This window comes from Gouania willdenowi, chromosome 4, assembly GCF_900634775.1.
Source record: "Gouania willdenowi chromosome 4, fGouWil2.1, whole genome shotgun sequence".
Classification (NCBI taxonomy): domain Eukaryota; kingdom Metazoa; phylum Chordata; class Actinopteri; order Blenniiformes; family Gobiesocidae; genus Gouania; species Gouania willdenowi.
Genome location: NC_041047.1, coordinates 22,611,108 through 22,623,252, shown reverse-complemented (window position 1 = coordinate 22,623,252; position 12,145 = coordinate 22,611,108). Strand labels below are relative to the sequence as shown.

Below are 12,145 nucleotides of genomic sequence, written 5' to 3'. Positions count from 1 at the left end.
GGCACGCACATGTAAGAATATGTAGAATCAGTTAGTTCATACTTTTTTTTCCTTTTGGATAATGATTTTAGATCTATACAATAGTCATAGATCAGTCTTTATAGAAAAAAATATTAAAAAAAAAAAAACACAGACATGAGAAAAGGACAATGTAGGGGTACAAAAAAGTGATCATGTCCTATAATAGGTTTTTAACATTTTCCGATCCTCTGATAATATTTTGCTGTTTTGTGGAAATATGTTTTTCAATGATCTATAATAATAACAATATGCAATGCATCTCTAACATATCTATAATAAGATAAAAGCAGAGGATCTTAGTTTAGATCAGGGGTGTTGAACTCATTTTAGTTCAGGGGCCAAATATGGATTAGTTTAATCTCAAGTGGGCCACAAAGGAGGGGAAGCAAACAGCGTCAATATTAGTGCTACTTTGCATATCCATGTATAAATGATTAGAATAAGGCACTGACAATGTCCAAGAAATAGGTGACAAGTAGTGACTACATTTATTGAATTTGGGGAATGTTGTCAAATAATTTAAGGATTTGAGCAGGAAAAATTAGCTTTCTTTCACAATTTACACAAGCCCTGCAAATATTGTAGCGTTTCATTGAATTCGATGAAACTCTACTTGAGTAATTGTAAAGTTCTACTTCCAAATAGATCTGTTGAAATGTTACGCTTTATTAAAGTCTATTATTTTTGCATGGATGCCAATATTTATGTTTGAATATGATACAGTGATTTAAAATCACTTCCAATTTCTGCTTAATTTCAATAAACAATTCTCATTCAAAGTTTCTGTTTTTTTCAATATTGCCAGTATTCCTTGCCAGATATTTAACGCCCCTTTGCAACCCTACTGAGATATCTACGACTAAATTATTTGGTCATTTGCACTGTTTTCTCAGCCATTTTTACTTTAACCAGCGGGCTGATTTGGATGTTTTAAAGGCCCGGATTTGGCCCCCGGGCCTTGAGTTTGACACATCTGGTTTAGATAATGATTGAGTAGTTATTCTTAACCCAAGTAAAATTGTCTGTGAGTCACAAAATATGTGTCAACCAGCTGAAAATTAGACAAAATATCAGCATTATAAACACAGCCACTATTTAATGTCTGATGTCAATAAAGAAATACTGAGCAATTATAAACTGATCAGGACACTTGATTGTAATTACTAAAACATCTTTGGGATAAGGAAGATAAAGGAAAGGTATAAGATGGGTGTCTTCCCTACAAACGCTGTAAAGTGTGTGCGCGTGTGTGACACTTAATCTGCTTTAAAAGGAAATTGGGAACCCTCGTTTCAACCCCCACAGCTCTCTGATTCACATATTGAATCAGGCATATGCCTTTCTTACCACTTAGTCATTGATCATGGCCCAACATACAGTCAGAATCCAACATTTTAAGTGCTCTGCCTTAGCTATTGAGTCCAACACGCCCTCTGAGGGCTGAGCATTACACTATCTGAGGGTGTTGTTACTAAGCACACATGCCTACATACTGGTGATGCCCCCTGGCTGACATTTAGCACTCTGGAGAATGTTTATTCCACACTCATCTCCTTTGTCCTTAGATAGACTTCCGTTGGCTGCCTTAAATTTATAAATAAGTCATTCCCAACCTGGGGTAAATTGTGACATTTATCGCATTTCAATGATATAAGGTTCCGATGAATGTGACATGGCCGTTCAGACAACAGTCGCATTGTGAAATATCAGGTACGTATCAGATTTAGGACAACATATGAAAGTGAAGTGAGTCAGATTTGGAAAAATCTGATTCGTGCTGTTTAAACACTCTTAAACAGATCAGATACAGGTCACACAGGGCAAAAATGATCCGATTTGGGCCGCATTTGCCTGCAGTGTGAACGTAACCTAAAAATGACTCGAACCTTTGTTACTGTTGAAGTAAGCACAGGTGATGGTTTACAATGTAAATGTTGTATCTCCTGGTTATTGGTTCTTATCCAACCTGTAGTTAAACATTCAAACTGATTTACTTTTCAGTATATTAACAAGTACAGTAGTTTGGAGTTGCGTTAGGTGAGCCTGTTGGTTTTATAATGCATTTATTACTTCACACATCTAAAGATTTGCCATTGATTCATCTTTACTTCACTGTACGTAGCATACACAAGTGATCCCCTTCATTTTTACTACTGCTGAAAACTGTACATTTCCCTCTTAACCTGCTGCTGTTAAAGGGACTAGTGAAGCAGTCCAGATTAACAGGTCTTGTGTTTTCTCTCACTCTGAGCAGGATTAGACTTTAACACCGGAATTCACACAACTACACCCCCATCCAATCAGGTGCTGACAAAGCAAGCCTCCCCCCTATTTCCGTCAGATTGTCGCTGAATATTTTTTTGCTGATAACCAAGCAGAGTTTTTACACCTGCGTAATCCACCATTGGGTGATTATAAAGTAGACCCATTGCAAGAATAGTGATGCTGTCTTTCACCTAGAAGTGCAAACAGATTGAGAAAATGTCATTTTCATATTCCTTCAATACACACATTAGGTAACCTACATTGCAGATCTCCATGTGTGATTAATTTGGGATGCTATAACTGGGTTTAGAGTGGATTTGTTTCACTTTTATACCAAGTACCGTTCCACTGATCATCTATGCAGGGGTTCTCTACCTTGGGGTCAGGACCCCATTTGGGGTCGTGAGATGTTTGGAGGACGTCACCAGATTCCTTTAAGAATCTAAGAAAATTTGATCTCATTTTTGCTTGTTTTTACATATTTTTCTTATTTTCATAACTTTTTTTTGCCATATTTTTGCAGCTTTTAATGCATTATTGCTACATTTCTCCCATTTCTGCCACTTCTTCATTAAATTCAATTTTTCCCACTTTCAAGATATTTTTGGCACTTATAAACCCTTTCCACCACTTTTCCCACTTAATGTTGCATATGTTGACCCAGTATTGTCACTTTTAACCTCTTTTTACCATATTTCATGCTTATTTTTTGCAATTTATCCACATTCACAATTTGTTATGCACATTATGTGCCAGTTTAGACTCATTGCTCCTACTTTTTTCTGCCACTTTTAAGCCAATATTTACACTTTGAACCCTTTTTACCACTTTTTCTGTCCAACTCTGGCCACTCTAATTTGCAACTTTCTTCTTTTTCTACCGTTTTTGGTCCATTTTAACCCATTTTATTTCTGATTAAAACAAGGATATATATATATATATATATATATACATATATAAGATGATTATATACTATATCTCAAATAATACTAAACTTCCTGGATAACAGTGGATATTATTCAGATAAATAAATAAATATGGTTATCACAGATTCATAGAACAATGGACTTCATGGATGGACCCCAAAAAGCTCTCCCCTTTATGCCCCCTTATTGATGGCCCTGTCTCCACATGACTGTTATTCAATGTTAATGTCTGTGTTCAACCACCTCAAGGTACAGTGGGGGTCCCCGGTCTCTGGAACCATTATTTTGGGGGTCGCGGGGTAAAAAAGATTGAGAACCACCAGTGCCAGGATACCAGTGCATAATTGAAGAGAGCCACTGAATATGACCAAAGCGGGTGATTCTATTTGGCACACAACAAAAATAATACAGCACGTCACCATTCTTTTGTTTGTTTATGTCACTAGATTCAAGCACTTGATGATAAACAACCTTATGATCTTTTCACCTGCACCATTAGAGTGAGTTTGTCAACTTCTCTGACCTGTGACGTGTGAACGCTGCTCAAATGCCTACAGAGTACGGTACAAAGTAACCACTCATTAAGGCATGGGTCAGCTTAACCCCGGATGCTCCTATGATGTAAAAGCATCATCAGTCCATTAGCTCCAGGTAAGGACATGTTGGGTTTGTGAATTCAAACCAATTAGGTTATTCAATATGTTCCTGATTACGCAACTATAGTTGTCATGTCGACAGCTAGTGTCATGTAAGAGAATAAAAATGTGGAGATTATGCCTCTGACACTTCACATTTCCATCTCTGCTGTTACATCCAGCAGTATTGTAGCAAAACACTTTTCCTCCCTAGAATTCCACACAAGGTTTTCACATCTTTTTTAAACTCCCAGCCTTTATTTATTTATTTATTTTTATTTATTTATTTATTTATTTATTTTTTTTTTTTTTTTTATCCTTCTCCGATTGTTGGCCAAAAACACATCCATGCCCGTTTACCCTTTCAAATCATCACAAGATTTCTGACCTGTGAATATTTGGAAGTTTCAAAATAAGACTATAAAACAAACCAAAGCAATTGAAAGGGTGATGCAATTTTGTTAAACAGAAATATTCCAATCAAAAAAACTTGTTTTGTGTTGAATCTTTGTCAGATAGTATACAGTTCATTGATCCTGATCCTGATCATGGTACCATCACACTTTAAAGGCTTGAAATAAGTTTGTATCCCATTATTACCAATATAGTAGGTCCAAATTTTCTTTGAAAAATCACGATGAAGTGCACAATCGGAATCAGATCTGGATAACACTTGGAGGGAGAATGGAGGAATCAACTCGACATAACTGAGTCAAATTTAATAAGCATCAGTCAATTACAAACCAAGATATGAAGTGTTAAAATTTTGCCAGTGATGAGAAGATTTTTCACTTTTTAAAACTGAACCAGAACCACTATATTAGTTCAGATCCCCTCCAAAATGTATAAGAATTTTCAATGACATAAGGTCTGTCTTTAGTTAAATTATTTCTCAAAATCACTTAGGTACTTTTGACATAATCCTGCTAACAGACAAAAAAAAATGGTAAATGTCGGTGAAAATATTACCTCCTGGGCTGAGGTAATGAAGTAAAAATGCACTTGTTAACTAACAGACACTGATCAGTGAAATTTCTGGGATTGAAACATAATAATTTAAGAAATAAATAATACAAGAGTGAGTTTATTGCGAAAATTTAGGAAAGACAAATTTAGCTTATTACATACACGAGGCAATTCAATGTGCTTTTATCAACAGTAAATCAATAACATAATACTGTATAAAGTACAATGGGTTTAAAATAAACAGTAATGTACAGTAAACTGTGCATTTAGATTTGAAAGCCTAATAGTGTGTAGACTAAAAACATACTTTAGGTAAAAATACAACAATCTGGTTTGAGAGTATCTTATAAAGCTTGCACATAGCCTGAGTGTGTATGCGTCATTTTGGACTTATTTGGTGATTTCAAAACATTTATTTTCATGTTTGTTTGACAGTTCGCTGTAAAGAATGGACGACTGGGACCCGAACGTTATAGGCGGGAAATGGCCGCGGCTGTCTTGAAAACGAACAGCGAAAAATCCAAATTTCTCCGCGGATACGGTATTATAAACGCTGATATTTTCACCACGTGCTATATAACCAAATGCACACCTTGGATGTACATGCTGAACACACACACAGCCGTTTAGAGAGAGAGTTGCAACAACGGAAGAGTTCCCGGAAGTTTAAAATAGTACCTGCGAGTCCGTTTTTTTTTCTCTCTACACACACATTTCAACAACCTGTGACGGAGTATGTGCATGCGTGCAGCTGATGCGTGTGCGTGAGAGAGAACCCATGGATGAGATGGAAAGATTCCCACATAGCAATCAGGAGGACACGAAGCGAGTCACACACACACACACACACAAGGTATTCATAATAAAAATATACTAAATGAGTAAAATAAAACAAAACTAGACAATATTTATACAAAAACTACACTAAACGACAACAGAAAAATATATATAAAAAAGGCGTCAAAAACACACAAAATGACTCCAAGAAACATACATTACAGACAAGAACACCAGGCAAAAAAAATATGAAAATGAGTCAAAATACACAAAACTAAATATTTATACAAAAAATGACAACAGAAATACACAAAACTACATTAAAAAAAAATACACAAAATGACTCCAGAATCACACTACAATGGCAACGAAAAACAGTAAGTATACAAAAATGCCCAAAAAGACAACAGAACAACACAAAAATACACATGATGAATCCAAAAAAACATACATACATACATACAGAAAAATACACCAAATGAAAAAAATATAAAAACGAGTAAAAAAAAAAAAAAAAAAAAAAACACATTTATCATGTCCCATAGAATTAAATTAGGGAAATTGCACATGCTATTTTACTTTGCACCCCAAATATACAACTTTATAACACTACAGAGTACAGAGTATACAACTCTTTGGACATCCAACCTTCAAACACATACTTATTTGTTCATAATAAACAACTCTACTTAAGCTCCCACTTTATGAATACATACTTCTGACGGGCACTGTACTAGTTTACTTTAATTTTGTTAGATATGATACTGCGATGCTAGTTTTAGTTCACTGTCAATAAGTCGTAGTCTTGAATCTTAAAATGAGTGTAGAAAACAGCTAAATGTATAGTTCAGCCTCCAACTAAAAAAGTGAATAAAGGCTTAAAGTGCAGACGGCATCGCAGTGTTTGCCACATATTTGCATGAGAGACATCAAACGGCGTGTGGGGATGTAAATGGGCCGTGATGCCGACATGGTCAGTGGCGTGGTACCAGTGCGTGCGATGAATTCAGACGCAGGTGTTCAGCAAGCTGGATGTTCCTGGATCAGCACCTGGTCCCGCTCCTGTTCAGGATCTGCAATACCACGATAAACATCTTATCCAGCAGCTGCCTCTAAGCATGCAGAGGTGGGGTGGGTGGCTTGTGAGGGTCTGCCAAGGGCTGGACCTCGCACAGTCCTTAGGCATGCACTGTATGCTTTGGCAACAAGTCAACCTGCACTCATTTAGTAGTAGACACGCAAACGGCTTTATTACAATGTGATTCGTTCTCATTTGAGGCATGGTGCTTCTATTGTGCACATTTTTCTGCAGGTATAAGTAGTAATAAATAAATTCCTTGTCGTTTAAGTTCTTAAAAAAAAAAAAGTTTTATTTTGCTGCTGCAGGTGTTTGCAAAGACGAGAACCGTTTCTAAATCAGTTGTCATGCCCAGTGGAGCATAAAAGTCCTGCTGGGTTTTTGTTCCAACAGTGCACCACACAGTCACAGTACAATTCAATCAGACCAGATACTTTACATTCCTGAACACATGAACTGAAAACACGGGAGTGACGTGCAAAATTTGATATCATCTGTAAAGGAAAGGGAACAGAGATTAAATCCTGATGAATTCAAGCTGTGCGGTGCACATTATCTCATTGTGCCGTCATTGATGTATTCTGGGATGTATATAGCTTTGCCAAATAAAATGAAGCCAAGTGTTTATGCAGGTCAGTTTTTATTTCTTTTTTTAAGTTCTATGAAAACAATGAGAGGTCGGTTACTGCTATACAATGGTTTTAGTGCAGCGTGTACATTCAGGGTATCAGTGTGGATAAATTTATACCACATGGCTCACGAATGTGCAATCTTATCTTTAAAGCTCCAACTTGGCCTAAATACCTCTTAGTCTGACTTTGCTTTCATTTCAAACATGGGAGTGTATAAATGGGGATGGAAGATTATGCAATCCTGACAGAAAAAAAAATTATGATCACAGGGTTAGATTGTAGCCCTGGCAGCACAGAAAACCTTTTGAGTCATATGTAACTAGCAAAGAGTTATGTGGAAATCAATCAAATATAATAATATTTTTTGCTTAGTGTCTATTGCAGGCGTCGTCAAATTAGAATAATCCCAAAAAATTATAACTGAGCAAAATCAAATTAGCAAATTAGGTTAGCAAATGGCTAACCTTCTTTAGAGGGTGGGATGATGGTAAAGAATAGTCAGTGGATAATGCAGGGTAGACGGATCATAATTCTCTTTATAACACAACCTTAGTAGTAGATGATATTACATCAGATTGGTGTTGCAGAATTTCAATTTGTATAATTTATGTAATTTCTACTCATTGTGTTGAAGCTGCTATACCCTCGATAAAAACGTATTCCATAAAATCATAGTGTATGTCAAATAAATCAATGTTTCTTATATGGGGGTACACGATGGTACAACAGGGGGTATTTGAGAGGGAGAGAGAGAGTAAAATTAACAAATCAAAGTATTAAAATACGTATGTGGTTTTATAATTATTATTTTTTAGTTAAAAATGATAATCATACTAAATATTTCCAGTAACCCACAAAATAAGCAAAAAAAAAGATACTGAATAATAAAAAGAACAGACAAACAACAAAAAACGCACAAAAAAAAACATGAAAAACACACACACTAGGAGAGACAAATACTTACCATTACCAGCAACACACGAGACAACAACAAAGACACACTAAACACTATGAAATACACAAAAATAACAGAGAAACATACAAACCGACATAAAAAACAACCAAACGACACCAAAAACGCACACTGAAAGAGAAGACATGAAATAATACCAACAAAAACACACAAAATATGAGAAAATATACTGAATAATAAAAAGAACAGACAAACAACAACAAAATACACAAAATGACACCAAAAACACACAAAATGATGATAGAAATGATCTTGATCATTCTTGGTCCCACATCAGGAGGGACATGACCGTAAATGATGAAAACTATAGAAATAAATCTATGCAGGACTCACTAAATATTGTTTCATTCCACTTATTTACAAAATGAGATTCTTTAAAAATCTCATTCATTCCATCATTGTGCTCTATAGCTGTTGTAGTCGGACATTTTGGGGGTACATGCATTCGAAAATAAGAGAAAGGGAGTACTTGAGCCAAAAAAGTTTGAGGACCACTGTCATAGACCATAAAAATTCTATTTGTTGAAAAGTTCACACATTGCATTGTGGGACGTGGAGTCCCGTAAACATAATTATTACCATGATTTCTTGTGTTCCTTCGCAGACAAGGACAGTGATTTGCTCCACACTTTTTTTTTTTAGTTTGCTCCCTGTATTCTTTGTGTTATCTGAATCAAGTAAAAACGCTTTTGTGCACCCGTCTCCGCAACTCCACCTCCCACAATGCCATGCACAAAACTATCAATAAACAGAGTGTTTATGGAGGAGAATAAAACAAACTTGCAAGCAGCTTTTTTCTTTTTTTTTTGGTTTGAATTATGTTTGATTCATTGATCTATGAAGTATACACATACACATATCTGTACGTACATGATTTTATCTATTAAAAAATTATTGGGGGAAGCAGCATTAAATTAAAATCAGGAAAGTTTAAAGCAATACGTCGTATGGAGCAGCCAGCAGGTCATAAATATCTACAATCAACAGATAGAGGAGCATAAATTTTAACAGGACAGTAACAGTATCAAAATACTTCTCAACACACACATCTGCTGGTCCCAGTTATAATGTGTGTGTTTAAATCATCCACATTAGAGCTGACCTCCTTCTTATTAAAAGGTACACACATTCCGGAGTAGGAGAAAAACACAGGTGCCTATCAACCCGCTTCACTCTCTGAGTCATAATTTCCCAAACTTGGCAATTCTGCACAAAGGCTCTGCATAAAGAAGCCCTTGTCCTCCTGATACCATTGCTTTACCTTGGTAATAAGATTATCTGCACTCCAACTGAGACAAATTAACCACAACAAGCAAAGACTTGCATTTTATGCCCCAAAGGTTTTGCTGACAAAAATTGTTTTTTTTTTTTTTGTTGTTGTTTTTTTGCATATTTAGCTTTTCTTTAGTCCAGCTGTATAAAGCAGCATGTAGTGTACTAATTCTACAGCCTGTAAACCTAAAAAATAAAAGCTTTCAGTCAGATATTCCACACTACACATGTTAATTAACATGTGATTCCTTTGTATGCTTTGTGTGTTTAGGCTGTGCAAACCCTGAGGAGCTGACCAATGAGAGAGTCCATTCTGCAATGGAAGAAATGTTTGAAACCTTACGAGGTCTGAGCCACACCAGAGATCACCTGAAGCAGCTGCACTCCGTCTATGCTTCCAGTGATGGTGTTCACCAGGTCAGATGAAACATGTTCACCTTTCAATAATGGACACATATGGACACTTTTTAATCATCTATATTTACATTTTGACCTACTGTATTGGTATTAACAGGTAGTGTTGTGGTGGTCAAGACCGGTCTTGGTCTCGAGACCAAATTTTAAAGGTCTTGGTCTTGTCTCGGACTCGGGATTTTCCGTCAAGACCGTTCGAGACCAGCACTAATTCCTGCTATTTTTTTAACTTTTTTATAATGTGATAATAACAAGGAGAAGAACGGGATAAAACAATATTTTATTCATTATTTAATCCACCCCGTATATTGACCACAACCTTCCTTAATGTGACTGAGTGACGTGTGTGACACACTCATACGTGTGTGACACACTCATACGTGTGTGACACACTCATACGTGTGTGGCTACGGTGTCAGTTTGGACCGCGGAGCGCAAGGGAGATATGAACTAATCACCGGTAAAAATCCCAGTAAAACTCCAGAAAACAATCACCAGTAATAAATATCATCTCCCTGGTAAAAAAACAGTAGCTCTAACAACTGGTAAAATGATAAACTGATGATATTACAGCCTCTGAAGGCTGGATAGGGGACGCACTTACTCTGCTTCTGGGTCCTAGTGCCAGCCGAGCGGTGAAGTCTGTTCTGTTTACCGTGTTTACTGAGGTCCGTGTGTGTTTAATAAGTCTGTGTGTGTTTAATAAGTCTGTGTGTGTCCGTGTGAAAGTCTGCATGTATATGCCTCTGTCCATCCACTCTTTTCATTATATCCATGTCTTTAAAGGCTTTATTACATAGTGTCAGCTGTAGTCCGGGCCGCCGCCATCTTGGTTTATGTCGTCACCAGCGCGTCATCACCACAAGTTGCACAAGCCCAGAATGACTCAAATAACTGTAAAGAGGTCTTATATTAGTCTATTTTCTTTTTAAAGTGGTGTTTTTTTGTGTCTTTAGACTCCAATTACATGTATGTATATAATATGTTCCCCACAATATAAACAGGTTCACAATATAATAATTTTTTATAGTTTCTGTTTCCACTGTATCCAGAATAATAATAATTCTCAACAAGAACTATTGATTAATTTGTCACATGACTTTTCCAGGGTTTGAGTTTGTTTTATTTAGTTTCACATCTACCTGTAGCTCTATGTTTTTTACACTGCTGACAACTTGTTTGTAGTTTTATTTCAGAAAGTTTCACTTTTACAGTTACAGCTGGAAACCTTTGTTAATTGAATATCCAGTTATATTACAGCAACCAAATTAAACTATATCAACTAAGTGAATTAATAAAAATAACCTGTGTAAAGGCTTTTTCAAACTAAAAAATTATCTTGTGAAATCTGTGACCTGTTGACCTGCACAACTCAAAGAATCAGAATCAAGAATCATTATTTCTTGGCAGAAATGATTTTAAACACTTGCTGTACATTCAGCTGACATAAAAATCTTGTTTTCAAATATGTAGAATAATTGTGAATTTATCAGTAGCAGTAGTAGTTTTAATATTTTAGTTAATTTTTTGCAGGCACCTTTTTTGTCCGTCAAATGTATTTAAAATAAACTAAAATTAAAGAGAGAATGTTATTTAACTGTCGAATCTTATCATCATTTTATTTATTTATATATTTTTTTAAATTCTTGGTCTTGGTCTCGGCTTGTCTCGGTCTCGGCTCCCGAAAGTCTTGGTCTTGTCTTGGTCTCGGTGCATTCTGGTCTCGGGCAAGTCTTGGTCTTGGATAGTGTGGTCTTGAACACAACACTGTTAACAGGGATAGAATTTTTTTTACAAGTCTTTAAAGAAGCATTGGGCAGGATTTGAGAAAAAATTAACATTAATTTTAAGTTTCTTTGAAGGTACCATGTTATGCTATTTTTCCATTTGTTCTAAGAACACCAAAAACATAGTATTTGAGGTTTATTTCCCCAAACTTGCCTGTTTCCCAGAGTTTTAGCCTCTGAAAAGTCACTTCCTGAGCAACTCTACACAAACAGGCTCCAATCAACCTTGCAGACATGGTTTGGAGTGTGGGAAGAAGCCGGAGCACCCGGAGAAAACCCATGCAGAAGACAATTTAATTTCATCCAAAGCAATGTCTAACACAATCAGTTAGGGTTTAGGGAATTGCTCAACATCCCACAGTGATAGACCAGGTTGGATTTGAACCGACTTCCTTAACC

The 12,145-nt window shown here is 36.1% G+C and overlaps 1 protein-coding gene across 1 annotated transcript in view; it reads left to right on the top strand.

Annotated features, from left to right (window-relative positions):
• Window positions 1-12,145, top strand: part of scfd2 (sec1 family domain containing 2) — a 136,566-nt gene that overhangs the window by 90,381 nt on the left and 34,040 nt on the right. The window contains exon 6 of the mRNA XM_028445012.1: window positions 9,817-9,962. Within this exon, the coding sequence (XP_028300813.1) occupies window positions 9,817-9,962 (146 nt within the window). The remainder of the gene's footprint in view (window positions 1-9,816; window positions 9,963-12,145) is intronic.